Source organism: Carassius carassius, chromosome 44, assembly GCF_963082965.1.
Source record: "Carassius carassius chromosome 44, fCarCar2.1, whole genome shotgun sequence".
NCBI classification, from domain to species: Eukaryota; Metazoa; Chordata; class Actinopteri; order Cypriniformes; family Cyprinidae; genus Carassius; species Carassius carassius.
The window spans coordinates 8524890-8550722 of record NC_081798.1 but is presented as its reverse complement, the minus strand read 5'-3'; the positions used below and the strand labels follow the sequence as shown (position 1 = coordinate 8550722).

General features: G+C 36.6%; 1 protein-coding gene across 7 annotated transcripts in view; it reads left to right on the top strand.

Annotated features, from left to right (window-relative positions):
* Positions 1-25833, top strand: part of LOC132126530 (pleckstrin homology domain-containing family A member 6-like) — a 97444-nt gene that overhangs the window by 32895 nt on the left and 38716 nt on the right. For 6 of the 7 annotated variants that reach the window (XM_059537812.1, XM_059537809.1, XM_059537807.1 and 3 more), the window contains 4 exons: positions 21158-21241; positions 23167-23299; positions 24092-24196; positions 24376-24448. In XM_059537812.1, coding sequence (XP_059393795.1) covers positions 23183-23299; positions 24092-24196; positions 24376-24448 — 295 coding nt within the window. In that variant the 5' untranslated portion in view covers positions 21158-21241; positions 23167-23182. Of the gene's footprint in view, positions 1-18696; positions 18836-21157; positions 21242-23166; positions 23300-24091; positions 24197-24375; positions 24449-25833 lie in introns of those variants that run through there. The other variant, XM_059537808.1, reaches the window with a different exon arrangement.

The window sequence follows — 25833 nt, the reverse complement described above, 5'->3', positions numbered from 1 at the left end:
CCTTTATCTTTCTTCAAATAGCTTTTCTTTTACTGTGATCACCTTAGATTATTTTTGTTGCATGGACACTCCCTTCAGTAGTGCCTGCTGGAAAATCCATTTTAAGCTTGTTGCTATGTTTTAAAATGGGGTAATTTGTGTAAATTGGTCATTAGCTGGTCCACATGGTCATTAGCTGGTAGACCATCTTGGACCAAGCACAGACAGGCTCATCATGCCACCTTAGGCTGATGAGCAGTGATGCAGGGCAACTTTGGTTAATGCTGAGGTTTACTGGACAACCAGGTGAGCCCATTTTTTTCATACCCAAAATTGCTCATCAGCCTTAAGGTGTCTTGGTGGCTGGTTGACCAGCCAAAACTAACTAATAACATGCCTGTACCTGCTAACATGCTTCAAAACACAAGTACCAGCTTAAAGGGTTAGTTCATCCAAAAATGAAAATTAAGCCATAAATTACTCACCCTGAAGTCCTCCTAGGTGTATACGACTTTTTTCTTTCAGCCAAGTTAAAAAAAATTTTTGTCTTTGATCTTTCAAGCTGTTTTAATGCCAATCAGTAGGTGTAGCACTGCATCGGTCCTTTAATAAAGTTTCATAAAAATAATATAGTAATATAGTTTAATAAAAAGCTCATCCATTAAAAAAGTGTCTCACACAGGGGGTGAACAAAGGCCTTCTGTAGCAAATTGATGCATTTTGAAAGAAAAATATCCATATTAAAAACACAATAATCACTTTAATCAAACTTGCGTTACTAGTTGTAATTGAAGCAGTTCAGATGGAACGACGTATGAGGTCATTTTTGGAGAATTAAAATCCATCCAACTTCTACTTTTTTGTAGAAAATTATTTTTATTTTTTTTGTTCTCTCTCCGCGATCATCACTAACCACACACTCCCATCGGTCAGCAGAAGTGAGACAAAAAATGTTTATTACATTTGAAATCTGGATATTTATCTTACAAAAACACATGGATTTGCTACAGGGGGCCTTTATTCACCCCCTGGAGCCGTTTTATTACAGATGCATGCACTTTATTTCATGTCTTCTGAACAGTTGACAACAAACACCCGCTTAACCCATTGAAAGGCGTGGACAATTTTTTTAATATAACTTTGTCTGGATTATTCTGAAAGCGGAAAGTCACATACACCTAGGATGCTTTGAGGGTTAGTGGAAGATGGACAAATTTTCATTCTCGGGTGATCTAACCCTTTAAGTTGTGTCTTCTTGATCCTGGTGGAAGAAGTTGCACACTCACAATAAGTTTATATTTTTTGATGCTAAGAAGGTTATCAGGTTTAAGAGCCCCAGCCTATCCCTAACCCTTCACCTTCTTCTAAAACATTAACAATAATGACTCACCTCTATGTTTAGCGGAAATTGAAATTTTCATCATTGTTCCCAGATGGGGAGAGTTTGCAGACGTGAACAAGAACCTCCAAGTCCTGATTACTCTTGGGAAACACAGGGCAGGCCGGGGTGTTTTGACTAGACATATTTTTTCTCACTTAAACACAGTAAAGTTAAAAGCGTGAAAGTTCTGTAAGGAAAGAGGAACAACTTTCAGTTTAGAATAGTAATGCTAGTGGTGCAGAAATAAACCCTAGTACAAAGCCTCTGTGTTTCTAAACAGTCTGTGTGCCATGCAGGACATTTTATCTCTGACTTGAAGAACCCCAGAAATCAAAGTTCAACAACTGGAGAGGTTCAGAATGCTGTACAATTCTGTTCCTAGAGGGTCAATATCTTGCAGAGTTTAGCTTCAATCTGCCCAAAACACACTTGCCTAGAATATTCTAGTAATCCCTAAGACCTTGATTTGCTGACTCAGTTGTGTTTGATTAGGATTGGAGCTAAACAATGCAAGATAGTGGGCCTGTAGGAAAAGGATTGAACACCCCTGTGCTGTCCTATCATGCCAGGAGAGGAATAGATCCCTTAACCACTTCAGCTGTTATTTTGATTTTTTGAGAATTAGGCATATGCAATATTGGACCCACCGGTGGGTCCCCAGAGTTGATGTGGTTAACAACTACACAGGTGGCCAGTTCTCTTATACCTAAGTAAACGTGTGCTGACAGTGTTTGTAAGGGTGGAAAGACCAGCATTCCCTGAAGCTCAGTGGTCAGCAAGACTTTAGACATGTCTAAATGGTCTAGTGTGAGCACAAGTCATCCTATTTGTTGTTAGATTGCAGCAAAGCCCTTACCCAAGAAGACATACTCTATGTGAGAAAAAAGGTGTTTTCTCCTTATTGGAGATGGTATTATGCTCAGGAATGTTTTGGGAATGCTCCTCTCCAGCTGGTGTGAGGGTGTGCAAGCGACTATGTCTCAGCCTTCAATAGGGGTTTGTCAGTGGAAACATTTTTGAAAAATACAAGTGATTTGAAATGCTGCTTGAGTCTTCAGGAGTGTCAGGAACATATCGTTTCAATGTATTGTACTTGTCTAAATGCCATCACCCATAAGGTGCGTGACACATTATTGCAGTCTTATCAACATATCTCGTGTGAAATGTGGACATGCATGTCCTTACCCAGTATAAAACTAAAAGTAATGCGTGTTTGTGTTCAGGTGTGTCATCATCTCTCATGTTCCACTGCAGTCTTACTATAGTGGGTTATCTAGGAGTAGCATCTGTTGTCTTTGTTGTACTGTAGCTTGGCCTAGTTCTTCTCTGACCTGACACAGGAACAGATGCACAAATAGGACTTCTGCTGTATGGCCCAAGACCAATCTGATTGGCTTGCAAGTGATCTAGGCTGCGATGTCACTTGCCGGTGGAGCTGTTTGACCTTTTCCAGCTTTTCTCGTTGAGTTCTAAGTCCATACTGTGTAATGGCATGACAGTACTGATCTCAAATCTGCATGAAATCATAAATTTATCAATTTAAATGGTGGATTGTAGACTCGGACGTAAACACCCTCTGCTATTATTGGCTGACAGTTGAGCATGTTTGACAACCTACATCGTTCATAGATGGATGCTGTTGTGATTAAGGTTAAAAATGCAGAAATACTCGCTACATATTAAACGATCTGTAATAACAGACAAAGCAATAGTGAGCACATAATGAAAACAGTTACTCATTCTTATGTGGTGCAACATTGTATCCAATTAGCACTGCACCGTCTTTTAGTCTCAGTTCTTTCTGAAAACCCTGCATCGAATTGTGCCTTGTTTGTAAATTAATCTGCAGTAAAATGAAGTGAACAAATGACTAAGTTATTACTGATGTGGTCTGGCACTTCATTAAAAATAAAGTGCATCAAATAAAGTTTATCATTAGATCTGTGTTTGCCACTTTCGTCATTTACCTATTACATGTGCGAATTGGTGTTCGGGGCTAAACAGGCAGTGATGTAGAAACAGGTGTTAATCTTCTTCTGCAGAGGCAGTGTTTAGCCACTCTGTTATGTCATAAAATGGCACATTCCAAAAATTGACAATGACCTTCATGATTCCTTTAAGATGGAATCTTTAATCTTTTCTTAATGTCCACTGAGAAACTTGTCTGTTCAGGGTAAGGTTAACCTGAAACCAGCCCACCAACTAGACGTTTTTGCTCAACTTTAAGCAATTTTTCGTTACAGGTTTCCTCAAAGAAGCATCTTCAGCTCTGTCATATTTCATGCAGATCCCATAAGACCCTCTCTGATAGTTGATTGAGTTCTTGTTTGGTCAACATTTGATTTGTGCTATACACCGGGAGCATGTTAATTACTTAACACTGCCCCCAGAATTGCAATTAAATTAATGGAAAAGTTTGTTCAAACTACAAATACATCTATATGTGTTAATTTCATATTTTGGGAATGGAAACTTAATTAGCACTTGTCTCCAGAATTTGCTTAGTTTGATGTACAACCCGAATTCCGGAAAAGTTGGACGTTTTTTAAATTTTAATAAAATGAAAACTAAAGGAATTTCAAATCACATGAGCCAATATTTTATTCACAATAGAACATAGATAACGTAGCAAATGTTTAAACTGAGAAATTTTACACTTTTATCCACTTAATTAGCTCATTTAAAATTTAATGCCTGCTACAGGTCTCAAAAAAGTTGGCACGGGGGCAACAAATGGCTAAAAAAACAAGCAGTTTTGAAAAGATTCAGCTGGGAACACATCTAGTGATTAATTAAGTTAATTGGTATCAGGTCTGTAACATGATTAGCTATAAAAGCTTTGTCTTAGAGAAGCAGAGTCTCTCAGAAGTAAAGATGGGCAGAGGCTCTCCAATCTGTGAAAGACTGCGTAAAAAAATTGTGGAAAACTTTAAAAACAATGTTCCTCAACGTCAAATTGCAAAGGCTTTGCAAATCTCATCATCTACAGTGCATAACATCATCAAAAGATTCAGAGAAACTGGAGAAATCTCTGTGCGTAAGGGACAAGGCCGGAGACCTTTATTGGATGCCCGTGGTCTTCGGGCTCTCAGACGACACTGCATCACTCATCGGCATGATTGTGTCAATGACATTACTAAATGGGCCCAGGAATACACAATCCGGTAAACACAATCCGCCGTGCCATCAGCAGATGCCAACTAAAGCTCTATCATGCAAAAAGGAAGCCATATGTGAACATGGTCCAGAAGCGCCGTCGTGTCCTGTTGGCCAAGGCCCATTTAAAATGGACTATTTCAAAGTGGAATAGTGTTTTATGGTCAGACGAGTCCAAATTTGACATTCTTGTTGGAAATCACGGACGCCGTGTCCTCCGGGCTAAAGAGGAGGGAGACCTTCCAGCATGTTATCAGCGTTCAGTTTAAAAGCCAGCATCTCTGATGGTATGGGGGTGCATAAGTGCATACGGTATGGGTAGCTTGCATGTTTTGGAAGGCTCTGTGAATGCTGAAAGGTATATAAAAGTTTTAGAGCAACATATGCTTCCCTCCAAACAACGTCTATTTCAGGGAAGGCCTTGTTTATTTCAGCAGGACAATGCAAAACCACATACTGCAGCTATAACAACAGCATGGCTTCGTCGTAGAAGAGTCCGGGTGCTAACCTGGCCTGCCTGCAGTCCAGATCTTTCACCTATAGAGAACATTTGGCGCATCATTAAACGAAAAATATGTCAAAGACGACCACAAACTCTTCAGCAGCTGGAAATCTATATAAGGCAAGAATGGGACCAAATTCCAACAGCAAAACTCCAGCAACTCATAGCCTCAATGCCCAGACGTCTTCAAACTGTTTTGAAAAGAAAAGGAGATGCTACACCATGGTAAACATGCCCCATCCCAACTATTTTGAGACCTGTAGCAGAAATAAAAATTGAAATGAGCTCATTTTGTGCATAAAATTGTAAATTTTCTCAGTTTAAACATTTGCTATGTTATCTATGTTCTATTGTGAATAAAATATTGGCTCATGTGATTTGAAAGTCTTTTAGTTTTCATTTTATTAAAATTTAAAAAACGTCCCAACTTTTCCGGAATTCGGGTTGTAGATGTCATCACCAAAGGAACATTAGGCCTAAAAAAAAAATTTGTTTGGTTCCGGTTTCCGACCGACCCTGTCAATTTATGTGCGACCCAAATTTATTTTATGAGACTGGGGAAGAACGGTCTTTCACACATCGTTAATTAAATTACAGTTTCCTTTAAATGCTGTTTTACACTTAAGTAATCCGTTAAAAACCATTAAGTATTGCATCAAAACCCTTTAACTGTCAATTCCTAAAGTGAGCTATAACTTAAGGTTTGGAAATCGTAACATTAAGAGAAACACGGGGGGAGGGGGGAGTCAACAATATATCGCGGAACAGAGAGGGCACTGACAACATGCTGACAGACAGGACATTAACATTACCAGCTTACTTTTAATATGAAACAAAGTCTCATTTGGTTATTTCACCTTTCAAATGTGGTCATTTTTTAAAGAAATGTAAACAATAAATACCGTTTTGTGGCTCTTGAATGTGTCGAACAGATCGCTGTAAGTTAGATCATCAGTTAAAACTAACTGATCGTCTCTTGCTTCTAGTTAATTTATAGCATCAAAATCAAATAAACCACATAAATGAACATAACAAAGAATGTTGTTTGACTACAAAAAGATGTCTGTACACTCCGTTTTTCAAGTTCAAATCCTCCATGTTAATCTACTATGAGATCGCCTGTCAAACTCCCGCGAAGGCTTTTTGTGTGTAAACAGACTTTAAACGGGAATACAGAATCACTGTCGTAAAAGTACCGGTACACACATTTAAAATCAGCGCGCGTGTGTGTGTGTAAAACTGCCACTGGAGAAAAAAAAAATAAATAAAAAAAAATAATAAATCCCTACCGACCAATGACCTTAACTGACAACCAACCGGAACCAAACTTTTTTTTTTTTTAGGCCTTAGTTTTCAAATCACTTACCACACTCTAACTTGCATATATTGCATTGGGAAGTCGTGGCCTAATGGTTAGAGAGTCAGACTCCTAATCGAAAGGTTGTGAGTTTGAGTCCCGGGCCGGCAGGAATTGTGGGTGGTGGGAGTGCATGTACAGTTCTCTCTCCACCTTCAATACCATGACTTAGATGCCCTTGAGCAAGGCATCGAACCCCCAACTGCTCCCTGGGCGCCGCAGCATAAATGGCTGCCCACTGCTCTGGGTGTGTGCTCACAGTGTGTGTGTGTTCACTGCTCTGTGTGTGCATTTCGGATGGGTTAAACGCAGAGCACAAATTCTGAGTATGGGTCACCATACTTGGCTGAATGTCACGTCACTTTCATATACCAAAATGTACCATGGTAACTATAGTTTCTCTGCAATGTACTTATTGCAGTTGCTGTTAATTCAGTAAAACTGTGATTGTTTTTTATTAGCCGTCTTAATGAAAGTATCAGATATCTTTGTACATCATTTGAAGGAGATTCCATTTTAATGCATCATAAACGAAAATTAATTTGATATGTGTATGAGATTTGGATCTGAATAAATGAAGCATAACTATTATTTATTTTGGTATTCTAGTGTTCAAAAGCAATGATTTCTTAATAATTTCTTAATATTAGCATTTAGTGCATTGCACATGTACCAATAATGACACAAAAGATCCTCAAAACTAAGTAAAATTAAGTAACTAAGTAAAAAAAAAAAAGGGGGTGGTGTTAGCGCAGTGGATAAGACGCATGCCTGTGGTGTGGGAGACCCAGGTTCAAATCCACTGTGAACCGCCAGTGTGTCCCTGAGCAAGACACTTAACCCCTAGTTGCTCCAGAGGTGTGCGACCTCTGACATATATAGCAATTGTAAGTCGCTTTGGATAAAAGCGTCAGCTAAATGAATAAATGTAAAAAATGTAAATGTATAAAATTATTAAAAGTTCAGTTTCTCACCTATATGTTTAATAGTTAACACGTTTAATAAATGAGTTTAACATTAAATCTCTCTATGACATTAAGCCATTGTTAATGATAAAGAAATGAAAATATACTGTATTAGTGCCGACTACAAGTACTGACTACATGCATCACACTGGTAGATGAAATAGTTTTTTCTTAAAACAAAAATGAGCATTTACTTGCAATTGAATTTGGAAGGAATGGGACTTTTTATGAACCCAGTAAACCAATGCTTTACTACATTTGGTCCCAAATGCATTTTAAAAACTGCACTCAACCACATAGCTGTCACCTTTGGCAGCAGGTACCTAACAATATTGTTTGTTCAAACTGAATTGTTTTTATTGATCATTTGCCTTTGTTTCAGGTTTGCAAATCTAATTTAATCCCAGTATTAACTAGCTTGTTGAGTTCAAGTCCACTTCAGCCACCCCATGCAGTGTCGCTGTTGTTTTCTGATTTTGAAATCTGGATTCCTCTGAAGTTGTAATTGTGTTTGTCTGTCTGAGATGCAGGTCAAAGGACACATTCCTTGTATGAAGTTGTATTCTTTGCCTTAACCCCAGTCTCAGACTTAAACCATGTCTTGTGTTTGGGGATTTGCTAACTCCCTTGTGTTCCTTAAAGGATATTGCCTCATTCTTAATCTCTTGTCTCAAGAGTATACAAGGTCCTTGATGGACCCTAGTTAAGTTGATGGATCCTGCAACTCACAAGAGGTTACAAGAGGACTAATGAGAACATTTTACCCAAACAAATCTGTTACATTTTAGCTTAACTCTAATGTCATAGGGTTAATAAACTGTTCCCTGTAATCTTATCCTATTTTTATTTTTTCCAAAAGTTTATTATTATTATTATCTGTGTTGTTCAAATGTTGCTTGTTCAAATTAGTTGAATCACTAATAATAATGTTAAACTTGCTTTGAATTTTAATAGGATAATACTGTAAACTATTTTATGCAGGTATTATTGTAAATAGATAACAATGAAAAGGGACATTAATACAGACAGGCAAACTTATATACAAGTTTTACTTTCAGGTATTGTATTCAATATCTTTGTTATAGCCTAATCACCTTAATATTCAGCTATGCTATTATGCAATGACACATAAATTGATCAGAAGTGATATATATATATATATATATTTAAAATCCTGTTTTTTAGAACTTTCTATCCATCCTGATAAAATAACAACTGCACTGCTTCAAAAATTTATAGTAATAGTAATAATAAGAAATCTTTCTTGAACACAAAATCAGCATATCAGAATGACTTCTGAAGGCTGTTGAAAATTTGCCTTTGACACAGGAATAATTTACATTTTAAGATATTGAAATAGAAAACATATTGAAATAGAAAACAGCTATTTTAAATTGTAATATTTCACAATATTACTGTTTTTGTGTTCTTTCAAAAACATTACAAATTCTTACCAACCCTACACTTTTGAACGGTACAGTATATATGGGTAAAACTATTATGGACATAGATCTACACGTGCTAGCAGTTATATAGCTGAGTTGAATTTTTGCCAACAGAAGGATTAGATTACCCATACAGTATCTCCCCTTAATCTGATTTTACTGTAGCACCTGCACCTCTGTCATCACCTGACTGATTTCTGCTTCAGACAGGGCAGCAAAGGCCTGCTTTATTCATTCTGACAACTCTTTAACTGTAATCACAGACCTTTTTGAGCCTGTTTGTCTTTGCATGATTCTTATTTTGTAATGAGGCACCTATCGTTTGTTTAAATGAAGCACCGGGATGTGGCACAATTATCTGACTTAGATAATAAATGACATAATGATTAGTATTATCATAAAGCAGCTTGTTTTATTGGAATCATAAATGCACATATCAGTGTGGAGTCTGAACCTTTGCCAGGTCTCTTCGTAAGTAAACATACACAGTTCCACCTGAAATTACAGGAAGATCGTAAGCTCTGTTGAGCAATGAATCTCACAGTTATAAAAGAAAGCAGAGCTCAGCAATGTTCTGGAAAGGTATTGTTTGACTCGGTCAGGGAAAGTGCAGTGCCCGTTTGTGAACATTTCCAATAGAAGTGAGAGTAAGAGAGAGAGTAAGTGGAAGAGGGGGAGGGAGATGGATTTGAGCTTCGGCCAGCAAACCTGATAGTGGGCACTAATCACTCTCCACCGCGGTGATGTCATCAGGGTGTGTCTGACAGATTTACCGTCTGCTGGGCGGCAGGGGGGAAGACCGATCTGTGAATTGTTTTACCGAATTGTCATGTAATCTTTGTGTTTTTGTAGCCCTGAGCCAGTTTCACCCATGAGATTTTTTAATCATTTACGTGTGCATATTTAATATTTCATGATTTGAGTCTGTGGCAGACTGTGTAAAACTACTAACAATCAAATTAATAAACCAATTAGACAGTAGAGGTGATGAAGCGTGAGTGATGAGCTTATTGGAAATATTATAGCTTGAGGGTTTCATTATTTCATAGCTTGCAGCATAAACTATATATATATATATATATATATATATATATATATATATATATATATATATATATATATATATATAATAAGATAGATAGATAGATAGATAGATAGATAGATAGATAGATAGATAGATAGATAGATAAAAACCGAACCGTTCAGATCTCCACACACTGTTCGGCACGCTCTGGGACCGCAGTTCAACTTCAAATCTGACAAAACATCTGTAATATGGTTTACTATAAATAACACGTAAAACAAAAAGGGTTCAGCTAATATATATTTCTGCTGATGGAAGCGCATTCTGGATTCCCAGACATTACATCAGCGATGGGAAAAAAAAAAACCTGGACAAATCATTCACTCTTGTTCAATACTAATACGAACACTGGATCAGTGCATTCTTTTAAAGTGACAGTCTTTATATTAATCGAACAGCAACAACAAAGAAATCACTCACTGCTCTTGATTAAAAAGCTTTTTTTAACTTTAAAAAAGAATAATCTTTAATTTATAGTCCAAAATGCAATGCTGTTTTACATTTGATTACTTTATTTAATTTCTGTATCTAAAAACCAATGCAAGACCTACCTAAAAAAAAAACTGAAAGTCAGTTTATTTTATTTGTATCTTTACCCTGTTGTATTTATTTGTGCTGTTGCTTGTAATAATATGATAATATATATATATTTTTTTGAAAGTATAACTTTTCCATAAACATAGCACATACCACGGTACCGAAACTCTGACTCTAAAACCGTGAAACAAACCAAGCTGTGAAAAGTTGAACTGTTCCACCCTAATATTTATATAATCATTTGGCAGACAGATGCTTTCATTCAAAGCGACTTACAATAGATAAAATCTATTTAAAAAACAGTATTTTTTTAGTGCCAAAATTGACCAGAAATTGATTTTTCATTTCTAGAGTTTCTAGCGTTCAATTTCTAGTGTACAATGCTTATTTATTTTGAAGGTGCACGAAGGAAGCAACAGTAGCACTAGTGCTGCTAGTGCTCCTGCTGTTGAACAAGAGGGGTGGACAGTTCAGCTTTTGAGTCAGAGCAGGAACCTTCAGGTAAACGTTAAGCTATTAGCAAAACTAAACATGCTAGCTATACTATTAGAAAAATATGTGCTTTTATGATTTATAAGGTTATCAGTAGTAGGACTGTGATCATTGGGACATACAATTGATGGCTGCATAATTAATATAGATTATTGAAAGTGCTTATTTCATATTGCAGAGAAACTCAATGTGCAGAGTGAGAGAAAGGGGGATTAAGGGAAAGATGATAGAGACAGTGAATGCCTTGATACTTCTTGATACTTCGTTTGATTATTTTGCCCGTCCACAGTCTAAGGATTTTGATTTATTTTTTAAGTATAACCCAATTCAAACAACTGAAAGAGCCAAAGAGTTTAGCAGTCTGGTGGACACATGAATTGGGTGGTGACTGCAGCAACAGAGGTGGCCTGGGGTGGAGTCAAATTCCCGGCCTGATTTACTGTCCCAGTCCGCCACTGCTCATGCCATACTGAGCACAATACTCAATAGGATAGTCCTGAGTGAAAGCTTTGTCAGCACCCCTTTTCCACCAGTGTGCATTGATCCACTTGGGTGAGTCTTAACAATCAATACTCACCGCAGACTCCATCATTAATTAGACACAGGTAAATTTCCCCCACCTCTGCTCTTTTATTTTATTACTGCTGCTTTCCTCTCTCTTGCTCACTTCTCTTTCTCTGTGCTATGAGATCACACTTGGTGAAAACATGAAGCCCTAGGCAGCTCTTGGCAGTTCAGAAATGTAACCTTAGCTTTGAAGAACATGAAGGGAATAGTTGGAAACTCCCTGTATCAGTTCCCATGATGCCCTCCCCTGAGGACAGCAGCTCACAGCAATTTTATAGGCTGCTCTTGGATCACCTACACGTTTTTTTCATTGAAGAAAAAAATGTATTTGTTGTGTTTTCCTTTAGAAATATTAAAATTTGCATAGAACAAAGTTGCTTAAGTTTCCCATCCTTCTTTTGTTTTTTCTAAAGCTCCAAGCTTTGATATCCCAACCTTGAAAGAAAACGTGTACCTTTCAACTCGTATACGTTTTTTTCTTGTATGTAATTATATGTAATTGTATGTACATTTTTTTTTCTTGTTTTAAACATTATCCTCACTTTATTTCATTCAATGTAAAGTACACTACGATGGCCCAGTAGTGTAAAAACACAAGAAAATCTCCACAACACAACAAAAGTGCCACAACACAAAGCATAGGACTAATTTTATTGTGCTAATTGTGCTATGTTTTGGCTTGTTTCCATTAGGGCTAAGTGATATGCTAAAAATATATTCAGTATATTTAATATAACCAACTTTTTTTTTTTAAATCACGATATCTGATAATATCGTTTAGCTTTCTATTTAACTTTTATTAAAATAGAATAGGCCCACACTCTAAATAAAGAAGGCTATATTATATTGAAATGCATCTCCAGAATAATCGCATACACAGATGCACGTTGCAGGCAGTAATCGCTGAACAACAGTCAAATAAAATATAAAGTGAGGTTACAAAAATTATTCAGTCAAGATCAGTGAGGGATTTTCTTTTCTTTTGTTCTTTAACATTAATGACTGGCAGCAGAGGCTGATGCCCGGATCCAGTACACCCTTGTTTTCTTTCTCAACGTTTTAGGTTTTTAAGACATAACCGATTGTACTACTTATAATTATGTTTATTTGTTCATTCGAATGTTATAAGAATGCAAAAAAGTGAGCTCAGTCTTGTGACTACGTATATATGGGACGGCTTGTGCGTGCATCACAGAAAAATTGAGTTCTGTTTTGCCTTCTTGCATTGAATCTTTTGAAATCATTATAAATGAGCATACAGGAAACAATAAGCAGAATCTAAATGTAATTTTATAACAAATAATTTGAGTTCTGATCTCATGCATCTGATCTGATTTCTGAATGTGGAATAGCTTTTAGATTCCCAACCTTCCATTTCAATTATTTCATTCTTGCATGCAAAAAGATCATTTTGCAACGTAGGCTTATCATTTTACATTTTTTTCTGATAATATCAATAATCGTTTGTTACCTGACTGTTGACATCGACATCACGATACTTACGAGACATTGTTGATATACGGTAATATCATCATATCGCCCTACCCTAGTTTCCATTGTGTTGTGCTAACTTTGTTGTGTTGCAGTGTTTCAGTTGTGTTGTGGCTTGTTTCCTTTGTGTTGGGACTCATTTCCATAGTGTTGTGCTTTGTTGTGTTGTGGCTTGTTTCCATTGTGTTGTGGAGATTTGGGAGATTTTGTTGTGTGCACTAATGGGCCACCGTACTTCATCAGGAAAAAATATTTATGCTTTTATTCAACAAGCATTTATTAAATCTATGGCATTATAGACATTTTATGAGGTTACAAGCGATTTTGATTTAAAATAATTTATCAAAGAATCCTGAAAAAGCACATTGCAGTTTCTATAAAATATTAAGCATCAATGCTGAACTGTTTTTAATATTGATAATGATAAGAAATGTTTCCTGAGCAGCAAATCAGCATATTAGAATGATTTTTGAATGATCACGTGACACTGAATACTGGAGTAATGGCTGCTGATAATTCAGCTTTATTGTGACAGCTACAGTATAAATATTTAATAATTTAATTTAATTTAATTGCATTTGAATACAATATATTTCACACTATTATTGATTATACAATAATTGATGCAAATACACTTGGGAAGCTTAAAGACTTTTCAAATCTTTTGATTATTAGTGCATGTTTATAATGAAAAAAATGGCAATGGGTTTAGAAAATTATTTGAATCAATATATACAATATATTCATCTAGAATTTTAGTTTTTGTAATGTTTTGCTTAAATTATCTTGGAATGTTAATTATTACTTAAAAACAAAAATAAGAATTAAAATAATAACATTTTCAAAAGTTAAATCATGTATATTTTTGCATTTTATCCAACCTTAGTTCATCTTGTGAAAAATGTTCTGTCATCATGTATCAAAGATGGTGTATTTTTCTATGTATATACCTCTATTAATGGCTCTGACGTTCTTAATGCTGGATGAGTCATTGCATGTGAGTGTGAACATGCGTACGTGATCTCAGGATTGCTGTTGCTAGGAAAGCAGCAGCTTTCTCACATCTCCAAAAAAACAAATATGGTTTAAAATGACCATGAGTGACTTAAAGCAATGCAATATCATTATTATAATTCATTTTGTGTAAATCATGCATTACATCTGTTTGTGTGTACATATTCTATGTCTATGGACAAACATTACGGGGGCCAATGATCAGGTTTCAGCGCATCGCTTTGTGGTTCGCTGTCCGATACTGCCACTGCAAGCTCATTGGAGGCAGCGCTCAAGTCTAATTATTCATCCTACATCCCTCCCTCCTTCCCTCCCATCATCCCTCCAACCCCCTCTCATCTTTCTTCCCACGCGGTGAGGATGTGGTCGCTGTGATGTGGCAATTGTGATGTTGCTCGCCGCCACCATCTTGGCTGTACTGAGGTCAGAGGAGGGGCTTACGATTGCATCATCTCGTAGCAATGAAAACACACGCATGCACATCTTTTATATGCACAGGCACGTACACACACGTCCAATTCATCATAGTCCTCCATTTAATAAGCATATTTTTAACAACATGCTGGAGATTGACATCACAGATGCATAATTGCTTCTCCTTTTATGGTTTAATGAAGGTCCATGAGCCAATGTGATTTTAGGAAGTTCGCTGCTCTCCCTTTTCGCTATGAATATGCTTTTTCAGACCTGTCTGATGATATGACAGGGAGATGAGACGCTTAAGAGCACTGTGCCATGCCTGTCGTTTCTTTAAGGCAGGGGAGCGAGAGACTGTCAGGTCTAATCCTGGATTTTACTCTCAGCTGAAACTTTAAAACCTGTCAGTGTGCTGAACACCAGCAGCCAGAACACGCTGGGTCCTTTTACAGGAGCACTGTAGATCTGATATCATGAAATACCAGCCGTGATGTTCAGGGTTAACTTGTCAAATATGTAGTTGGATGTGTTTTAAATGTCTTAAGCGCACAAATCTGGAATAAATACTCAAATCTGACACACACCGTTGAAATACAGGGGGGTCTGAATGTCTGATATCACTCTGTGTTGCATTTTTGTCCTTTAATGCAAATAATTTCATTACAAATTTTATTATCAGCCTGAAAATTTCTGTGAAAATTTCTCAAAGAAATTGTTAATTTAAAGTGTATGTTCATTTGAGGGTTTTCTTTTAAGTAACTTTTTTTTTTTTTTTTTTTAATGACAGCAGAATGTGAGCTGCATAAAATTTTGTGGAAAACCTGCATGATTTAAGATGTTCCAAAGTGCATCTTGTGCTTCAACAGAAGCAAGAAAAGAGGGCCAAAAGAGTTTACAAAGTCCAAAAAAATTCAAAAATCTGATTTGTGACCAAGCATCCAATATCGAATCTCGAATATAATTAAATAGTATTTAATAATTATAATAATTATAATAATAAAGTAAAATAAGAAAAGCTTTAAGAAAAACTTAACTTTTTAACTTTCAAACCTTAAATCAAAATTTAAATCTCATATTTTGTGTATTTTTGTTGAAATTATATTTATTTGAATTATAAATATTGAAATATTTTTTTAAGTATTTCTTTTAAAAATATATTTTAGAAAAAACGGTTTTCACTTTTATTGTAAATGTTACATTTAAAAAAAGTTAATATTAAAAAAATGTAATTAGGTATTTTGACTATTCTTTCTTTTAATTAAAAAATAGTTTTGTTTTTTTCATTTTAAATTCCACGTTTTGAGTATTTTCCGATAATATTAATATTGACTTTTTTAATTTTTTTAAATTTTTTATTTAAGAATAAAATATTTGTTTAATATATGTTTCCATATTTTTAATGACTCTTCATTTAACTAGATTTTAAATCCCATATTTTAAGATGGATCTCACCCCACAGTATTGCCTTCCTTTCCATTTCCAAATTCTAGTTTTGACAGCAAACATTATTTTATGATTCTTAATTCACAAAAATGACACTCTTCATCTTGCCAGGCTAAATGAGTAGTATACATTATAATTTATAACCATAATCATAACTCCACCCCTGCACAAAACATAAACTGCATATTGTCTGTGGTGTTCCCAGATGATCTCTGAGTGCTCTTCATGGAGAGAGCGCTAATACGAATCATTTGAGTCCTGCAAGCACAGATGACAAACTGGCTCTCTGGCTGACCTTCACTCCTTCACCGCAAGGACGCTTTAAATTTGAGTGTGCAGCTCTTGAAACAAAGCGCAGCATAGAAGGACGTTTTTTAACAGCACAAACACAGCAGGTAAATTGTTTGCAAATGGAAGTGCTGTTTAGACTCGGCATGCCACGTGCTGTTCTGTAAAGCAAAAACCAAATTACAGGCTTATATAGTACATTATATACCAGCTCTTTGTCTTACTGTTGAATGAATGCAAGCTCTTTGAGATTTAAGAAGGGATAATGGCTGAGGAATAGATGATGGTGTCTTTCACAATGCAATACAGATTAGCAGGAATACAAATGATTACTGTGAGGTCTATAGGGTTAGTTCAGATATTCAAGAGTTCAATTGAAATACTCAGAACTCTTGGTTTAAATAATGCAAGAGATGAATATGAAGGTTTGAAATCCAGGGTGAGGAGGGGGTATCAATATGTAGGTAATCTCCTCATAGGGGTAATCTGCTGCCTACTATTTGTATGTGTCGCTGTCATATCCCCCCACAGTGGGGGACACTGTACAGAGACCATCTGCCGAGACCACTTATAATTGAAGACCATGGATAGAAGAACTGGACAACTGCCGTGTGTTTTCAGTGTATCTGACAGCTCTGAAACACCTCACTGAGGCAAAGCGTAAGAATTACCTCAGCAGATGCCGCTAGTTTTTTTATTGATCTAGTTCACATTTAATATACACTGTGGGCGATATATTAAATAATAATCTTTTCACAGTCACTAAGGCCTCTGTTTATCTGTTTATCACTATGCACAGAAACAGTTAACTTCAATACTATGACATAACTATTTAAGTGGTGTTGAATGTATAAAACGTACTGCCACGCTGCTAGAGTACTGTGGGTGGTTGCCACTGTGAAAAGTGGTCACTAGGGTGTTCTTAGTGGTTGCTAGGGGATCCAGGGGAATATGATGGGGTTGCTAAGTAGTTGGTTAATGGTTGATGGGGGTTCTGAGTGTTTGCTAGGGTGAGGGATAGTAGCTAGATGCTTACTAGGAAGTTTTGGGTGGTTGCTAGGGTGGAAAGTGGTTTCTAGGTTGTTCTTGGTGGTTGCTAAGGTGATGGGTAGGTGCTAGATGCCTGGTAGGATGTTATAGATGGTTGCTATGGTGCAAAATGGTCCTTAGGTTGCTAGGTTGTTGCTAGGGTGATGAATAGCAGCTAGATGCCTGCTAGGATGTTTTGGGTGGTTGCTAGAGTGGAAAGTGGTTGGTAGTGTGTTTTGGGTGGTTGTTAGGGTCATTGGTAGTTGCTAGATGCCTGGTAGGATGTTGTGGGAGGTTGCTAGCGTGCAAAATGGTCACTAGGGTGTTCTTAATGGTTGGCAGGTTATCCATGGGCATGTGATGGGGTTGCTACGTGGTTGGTGTTCTGGGTGATGTCTAGGGTCACCTGGTGGTTGTCAGGGTGTTCAAATGGGGGTTGCTGTTGATTGTTAAGGGATTCTGGTGGTTGATAGGGTGTTCTGGTTGCTAGGTCTATGCTAGTTTTTTGGATGAATGCTGGGTGGTTAATAGGGGGTTCTGGGTGAATGCAAGGGGTTGCCAGAGTGTTCTTGGGGGTTGCTAGCTGGCAGATAGCGTGTTTTGTGTGATTGGTAGGTCTCCAGGGGGTTGCTAGGATATTCTTGGGGGCTGCTGGTTGGTTGATATGTGGCTTCTGGGGGTGTTTTGTATGGTTGCTACAGTAGGTAATTACTTGCTAGGGTAAGTTAAAATATTCTTGTCTCTACATGATATGACACAAGTCCCACCCTCACCGTAAATCTACAGGAATTTATTTTTTTTTTTTTTGGCATTGAGAGTGTAAAGTATCACAATACAAATTATTGTGATGAGTTACAAGCAAAAGTTCAGTGCTTGGAGTTATGGGTCTTTCACATTATAGTGCCACTTCCCTTATTTCCAATTAAATCATTTTTCTGCAGTTACCCCTTACTCAAAGATGAGCAACTGAGTGATTAGAGTGGGGGAAAATGGCCGGATATATGTCCATAGACATAATTAAAGTCGATCTGACATGAATATATATGACAAAGTGACATTTTAATATGCCTGACTCTGACTTGGTGCTTTTAATGCTGAGCTTGTCTCTGTGTGAGATACAGATCTAATTATTTCTGTGTGAGTGTGATGTGTGGGTCTCTGGGTAAGGTTTGACAGGGGGCTGGTGCAGATGCAAAGACATATACCTGAGTGGGTAACGTCTTTTGTTTTTTGCCTTAGCCACTCCTCTTCACCACAGCCAAATCTGTCACAGACATCCCAGAGGAGTCCTGGTCATGACTCCTCCTCAGTTAGGCTTTGGGGGGTAGCATCTACATCTCAATCTGATTTGTGATAGGAGGCCCCACATGTGTGTGAGGAAGAGAGAGAGTGAGTCGGACGAAACCAAATAAGCTGAGCCGAGCAGATCTAGAAGGCAAGAGAGCCAGAATGAGATATAGAGGTTGAGCCAGTGAGGGAGAAAGAGAGAGAGTGGGTGAAGCTGGCTGGCAACAGCACACATGCTCAAGGAGAGAAAAGAGGACAGAAATGATTGTATGCAACACCCTATAGCTCCTACTGCTGTCGGCGTCACAAACCTTCTCTTCTCTCCACCTGGCCTCATCCCACTAATTTATATGATTGATCTGGAGGAAAATGCTGAAGTTCCGCGCGGACCGGCGAGTGAGGTAGGTAAGGCAGGATGTTGGGAGTGAGTCAGACAGCGGTGTGAAGGAAAACTCTGAGCTGGAGGTCAGGCAGGACTGCAATGCAGTGCCAGCTTTCTCATCTTTATGAGATATTGAGGTTTATTCGTGTGAAGTTTGTGTTGCCTCGTGTTTCCTTCATGGATTCCAGTGAGGACGCCTTTATATGCTCTGTTCCGATGCTGTTGAATCATTTCTTGCTCGCTAGACTCCAGCATTGATTAGTGGTCATATTAGTGACGTTTATGAGCGGATGAATGTCTATGTAGGTTTATAGGTTACACACGAGCAAGCACGATCAGTTGCAAGACCACATTGGAGCGTGCACACGTGCGCTCACACACCTCAACCTGATTTCGGTGGCTAGGTTGTTGTGCTAGATTTATCCTCTAGTGTTTTATGGTGCTCTGTGCTCTGTTATGTGTACCTTTTTGGTGTCAAGAGGTAGATGCCTTCAGCATGAGTGTATTCTTGGCCTGTGTTTCTTGTCTCCGACCTATCAGGCCGCATGTGTGTGTTGTGTGTCTGTGTATACAGAGACTGCACAAAGTTCGAGTTCTGTTTGTGTTGTCTTTAAGTGGTTGATGCCAAGAATTTGGCATGTAGTTTGAGTGCACTTCTATGGCCCACTTATACACTGAAGAGGTGAGTCTGCTGTATGTAGGAATAATAATTTGCTAATACTGTTAGGTTTTTAACTTTTTCTCTGTTAATGAAATTTAACAGAGCATGAACTTTTATGCAACTATACATGAATATTTCATGCATGAAGATTTGTTTAATTAAGATTAAGGTTGTTGATTGTTAACTAATTGCTTTAACATGCTAGCACATTGATAGCAGCTAGCAACTGCAAAAACTGATGAAATGTAGTTAATGTTGTTATGGACAAAAAACATCTCCCAGATGTGTACATGTAGGCATTTAGAACTTTGAATCAAGTTATAACAAAAGTTTTTACCCCATGATAAGCATAGTGTGAAAATATGGTTTAAATATGGATTTAACTCTAGCTAGTTAATTATTTTCACCATGTGAAGCTCACTGCATTTCACAGTTATAATATTAAATGCATTATATTTATTGTCTTCATTTGTTTAAATTTACCTTGACTTGAAGACAGCAGTGAAATATAATTGCTAAATTTTTTCAAATAATAAAATGCAATTAGCCATACACTATAATTCTGCATCATTAGAGTATCATAATAAATAGGCTTATAAACTTTTATGAGGAAGAAGAAAATATCTACTATATAAATTGATGTCGGTGTACAAGACCAGCATGGATAGGTTGCATGACATGCTCTCATTCTGAAATATTGTTAAGTGCTATGTTGTGTCACCATTTGCTAATTTGGTACTATGTATATGCTATTATAGTATTTTTAGTTTTAATATTTTAAAACTAATTTAATTGTATGTAGCTTTATTTCAGTTAACAAAAAAAGCGATTTTATTAGTTTACTTTTAGTTCACATTAAAAACACTGTGCTAGTCCAAAGCAAAATCTGCTTCCTGAAGGAAAACAAGTCTGAATTTAACTTTACTCTAATTGTAAAATGACTAAAATGTTGTCCTATGGCCTGGATCTCCTCTAAATGCTGTGTATGATGTTTGTGCATCCATAGATCTCTGGGGAAAACAGGTTAACCAAACCTTCACAGAAAACAGAGAAAATGTATTTGCTTGCTCGGCTCTTGTAAAATCAATAGCCAGGAAAGTGACATGCAGCAATGAAAACACTTGTAGAATTTACACCCGAGAGACAAGTTACAAGTGTACATCCACGGGGAGTACACACGAGCCGAGGTCAGAGAAATTGTGACAGAAAGTTGAACTCCAGGCTTCAGGCATTGTATATGGACAAAAGATATGTTTTCTCTGAATACAGAGTCAATATAATAGGTGTATATGAATTCTGACATGTTCTTGTTGAACTGTTCTTGTTGATATTTTGCCATTGAGCGCAAAGCTGTCCACACTCAACACACTCTTTCACAAGGTCTGACAGCCATTAATTTCCACAGCAGTTGTCTCATATGGACTTACAAAGAAAGTGGCCATGTATTGATCGGAGCTGATGTTGTAATGCTGAATTATTAATAAAGAAGGGATGTGCCCACTGTGAAACAGGTTTGAAGCCATGAGAACAAGTTGTGGAGCATCTTAAACAGATGGAAAATCAGTTCCAGCTGCTGTTGGCTTGATATTCTACCAGACACAGTTTTTTAAAAAGATTGATGTGGCTTTATTGAAATGTTTTTGTCAGTGAAATCCTAAGTGGCTTTTATTTTCTTCTCAGTCAAAATGACCCTAACGGAACAGCTGGACACCAGCAAGTGATCCAGATACACCTGGAAGAGAACGGACCTTTGAAATCCTTGCTGTAAGTGATCTTTTGTTTATTCATTTGTAAATATGCTGCTAGTTTTATACTGCCTTTGCTAAATCTGTGATGTGTTGAATAAGAGCTTATCATAAAAAGCATATCAGCTTGGATGCATGCTTTATTATTTCTGAAAACAAGCTCACCAAGAATCTTCCTTCAACACTGACTACAATTATACTCTTAAAAATTCAGGTTTTTTACATGCATTGAAGGTTCCATGAAGAACCTTTAACATCAATGGAAACTTTTAATTCCACAAAATTCTTCTGATTACAAAATGTTTTTCACACTAAGAAAAAATGGTTGTTTTAAGAACCATTGACTGAAAGGTTCTTTGAGAAACCTAAAATGCATCACTGCAAAAACTCCTTTATTTTTAAGAGTGAATGCCTTTAGTCCAAAGGCTTCATGAACTGTAATCATTTAAGTCAGGGTATGTGCATGATTTCTTTTTAAACGCTCTGCAGGGTTATCCCCATTTTTAAGACAAGTGTTTTGCAAGGGTAATAAATGAATAGTTCAATTTTGCAGTGACATATCAAATTGATCAAAAGGCACTGAAAGGCACAAAAGACTTTTACATCTGTTACAGAAAGATTCTGTTTCTAATAAAAGCTGTTCTTTTGAACTTTATATTCATCACAAATAAAACACAGTTTCCACATAAACATTAAGCAGCACAACTGTATTCAATATTGATAAAAAAAAACAAAATCTTGATCAGCAAATCTATTATATTATATAAAATATTTGGGCAAGGAATTAGTTTACTTTCTGATAAAAATGTGGTGTTCCCGTGGAAAAACAGTTACCTGTCAGACCAGCCCTGTTTTGTCTGCGTTTTGTATAATAGCCACTATAAAGTAATTGTACACTTGCGAAAACATAAATAAATACAAACAAACAGCACTCTCAGGATAAATTACCCTGAAAGCATTTTGTGAATTACTCTTGAACTATGTCATATAACGTGCAGGATAAACATGTCAGGATTTCTTTGATTTCCTCTATAAATTTACTAAAACATTCCTCCTGGACAAAGAAAATGCACTTACAGTACTTCTCTCAAGATCTCACTCTCCTCGACATCGATGTAATATTGAGTCGCGAGCCAATAGCATGTTAATAAGGCCAATGCCATTAAAACAAGATGCTTCCAGAATTTAATTGTATTAATTTCCTGATACGACGCAGGAAGTTGCTGTTTGCAGCGATGGCTAAATAAAGAAAAGATAATTAGCAAGGAGATGTTTCTAGTGTGGGTATCATGTCTTAATGTAGTAATTGTTATTGTCGTGTGCATGTTCCCACTTTGCCCTAATGATTCTGTGTGTTTTTATGTCCTGATTTGATCTGTGCGTTCTTGCTCTGTTCCATATGTGCTTATGTGATGGTCTTTGCTTCAGAGACTCATAATGACTTGCATATGGTTATAAACGACTGTGGATGGTAGCAAGCTTTCCAAGATGGAAGCTTTAGCCTCTGGGCTTCTCTAGGGGATCGTTAATTCATCTGTCTCGCTGGTCGGTGGATCGAAGGCTGTTGAAGAGGGCCTGGGCGTCCCAAGAAGGAGATCAATATGATTGAGCTGGAAATACAGGCCTGCATCCACCAACAAACTCTTTCTCTTTCCTTCTCTTTTCGCCACTCCAATCACATTCTTTGTGAACCATCGGCCTGTTTTTAAACTGCAACCTCAGGGGTGCGGCCTTGTGACGGTGCCAGTTTGGAATAAAAATAGCTGTGCCCCGAATGCCTCTGTGCTTCCTTCCCATAATCCCTCAGTTTTTCACCAGTATGAGCTCAGTATATTGGTTTGAAAATGATTTCTCTGCTTTGGTGCGTTGAACGCAGGCAGATGAGAAGTTTGTTACGGTATCAGAAGCTGGGATGGCTCAGTGGCTTTGTTTGTGTGCTCACAGGAGATCTGATTCGGAAATGAACGGCAAGGCGGGTGGCAGGGGGCCCGTGAACAAAGTCAGTGAAGCAAACAGCAATGCCAACAATCTCAGCATCGTTTCTGAGATGGCCCCGGACTCCCAGAACTACACACGGGTCAGTACAGCTGCTGTAGATGAACTCGTTTCTAGAAATAGACAGCATTTATTATTGATTTTTAATTTAGTTTTTACTGTTAGTACTAGAAGTAGTAGTCATAATAGTAATAAAAACTGTTAATAATAATATAGTTATAAATAATTTTTTTATTTCTATTAAATATGCATTTTTAAATAAAATGTTTCTCCTGTATTTATTAATATTATTTAATGGACCTCAGCTAACATCAACTGACAAAGAAAAGCTGTTTTTTAACTAACTTTAACAAATAAATACTTTAATATTTAAATTATTTTATTTTATAATAATTATTATTGAATCTGACTTTTAAAATAAAATATTTTTCTTGTATATGTTAATATTATTTAATGGTCCTGTATTATTTATTTATTTATGTTTTTGATGTTGTACAAATACAAATTTTTAAATAAAACTATTATATTATATTATATTATATTATATTATATTATATTATATTATATTATATTATATTATATTATATTATATTATATTATATTATACCAGATTATATACCTATTTCTATATTATCTTTAATATCTATACTTCAACTTATTCTTTTTTAAGTATTTACCCAAAGCAACATTTCTAATTTATGTTTTGTCAGCTGGATTTTAATTAATAAAAACTAAAACTATAAAAATAGCTTTATTTAACAAGAACAATGCTGGTGTTGCTGTGGTGGATGTCTGTCCTCTGTAATGAATTCCTTGTGTGTGTGTTTACTGTTAGTGTTATTATGTAAACACTCCTCCATGACTCTCCCACCAGGGCACGCACACACCCAAGAGAGCCGCCACGTTTGGGAAGCGCTCCAACTCCATGCGGCGCAACCCCAACGCTGTGGTGGCCCGGCAGGGTTGGCTTCACAAACAGGTACTATTGCTCATCCTTAAACCTCACTATCATCCACACAAACAAAAACACTCACACAGCCCAAAGCCATAACTCCTTAATCCACACTTAAGCCACTCACTTTCAGAAATGTCTAGGCACTCAGATGAAGTTTCAAGGCCTTTCTTTCTTTATTTTTCTTCTCATTTTCTGTAATGTAGGCAAGCAGTGGTATGAAACAGTGGAACAAGCGCTGGTTCGTGCTGACAGATCGCTGTCTTTTCTACTACAAAGGTAGGTTGTTTCTGTAGATGCTGGTTATGCAGAATTCATGAATTGGGTGAAACATTTAGTGCATACCCCAGAGGTCAAGCCAGTTTGTTCTGTAAGACATTTGAATTTACCCCATGGCATGACTGTCGCACACTAGCTGTGTGCTGCCAATAGTGGAGAAGAGAAATATAAAAGTAGATCTATAATGACAGTCTAGCACAAACACACAACCTCTATGAAGCCTATGAATTTTCTGTGCTGTGTCAACGAAAAAATGTACCGTGGTGTTATGAAGCACTGGTTTAGAAGAACCATGAGTTAATACTACAATTCTGTTTAAAAAGTTTGGGATCAGTATACTTTTATTCAGCAAGGTCACATTAAATTGATTCAAAGTGACAGTAAAGACATTAGCTATGTTTCCATCTGCCTATTTTTATGCACATTTTGGAATATCGCATAAAACAAACGCTGTATGGACGCACAGAAATATTAAGTAGCATAATGGTTTTTAACATTAGTAATAATAGTAAGTACCAAGTATGTTTACACTCAAGAAATTTGACTTGACGACTGGAGCCTCCAGTGCAGAAGAAAGTACAGACATAGTGCAGACATACATAGGAATAACACAGTTGGGATACAACACTAATATAAGACACAAACAGAAATGAAATAATATACTATATACAGACATCAAATGTCTGAAATCAAATCAAATCAACATATTAGAATGATTTCTGAAGGATCATGTGAACCTGAAAATTCAGCTTTGAATTCAGCTTTGAATCTGAAAATTCACTGAAATAAAAAACAGTTACCGGTATTTGAAATTGTATAAAAAAAATTCACACTTTTAAATGTTAGTATATGTTATATATATATATATATATATATATATATATATATATATATATATATATATATATAATGTATGTACTGTATAAGCATACTTAGAAAACAGCATGATACAGCCACTGACCTTTTTTCTTTGTTGTTGTTGTAAGGGTTACTTTGCATATCAGTAGTTTATTTTTGGTGCTGAGAATAAAGGATTTCATGTTTAGACATGTCTTTTGTCATGTCTGTTATTTCTCATGATGTTGTTGTGACAGCCGCAAATGCTGATGAGTTTTACAGTACATAAGCCTGAAGCATCCAACTGGTGGTTCCCTTTCACCCGAGGCATAGACAAGACCTTAGTAATTACATTTTATTTGCTTCAGAATAATTACATGTTTTTACATGACATTTCAATTTGCTTATATATTCATCTTGTTACTGGAAAAAAATCAATGAAGCATAGCTGGATTCCTAAGGAGTGTGTAATGTGAAGGTGATTTAAGAATATCAATTGTTAAGATTAAAAGAATTTTAAATGTTTACGTAAAATTGTATGCGTTTGA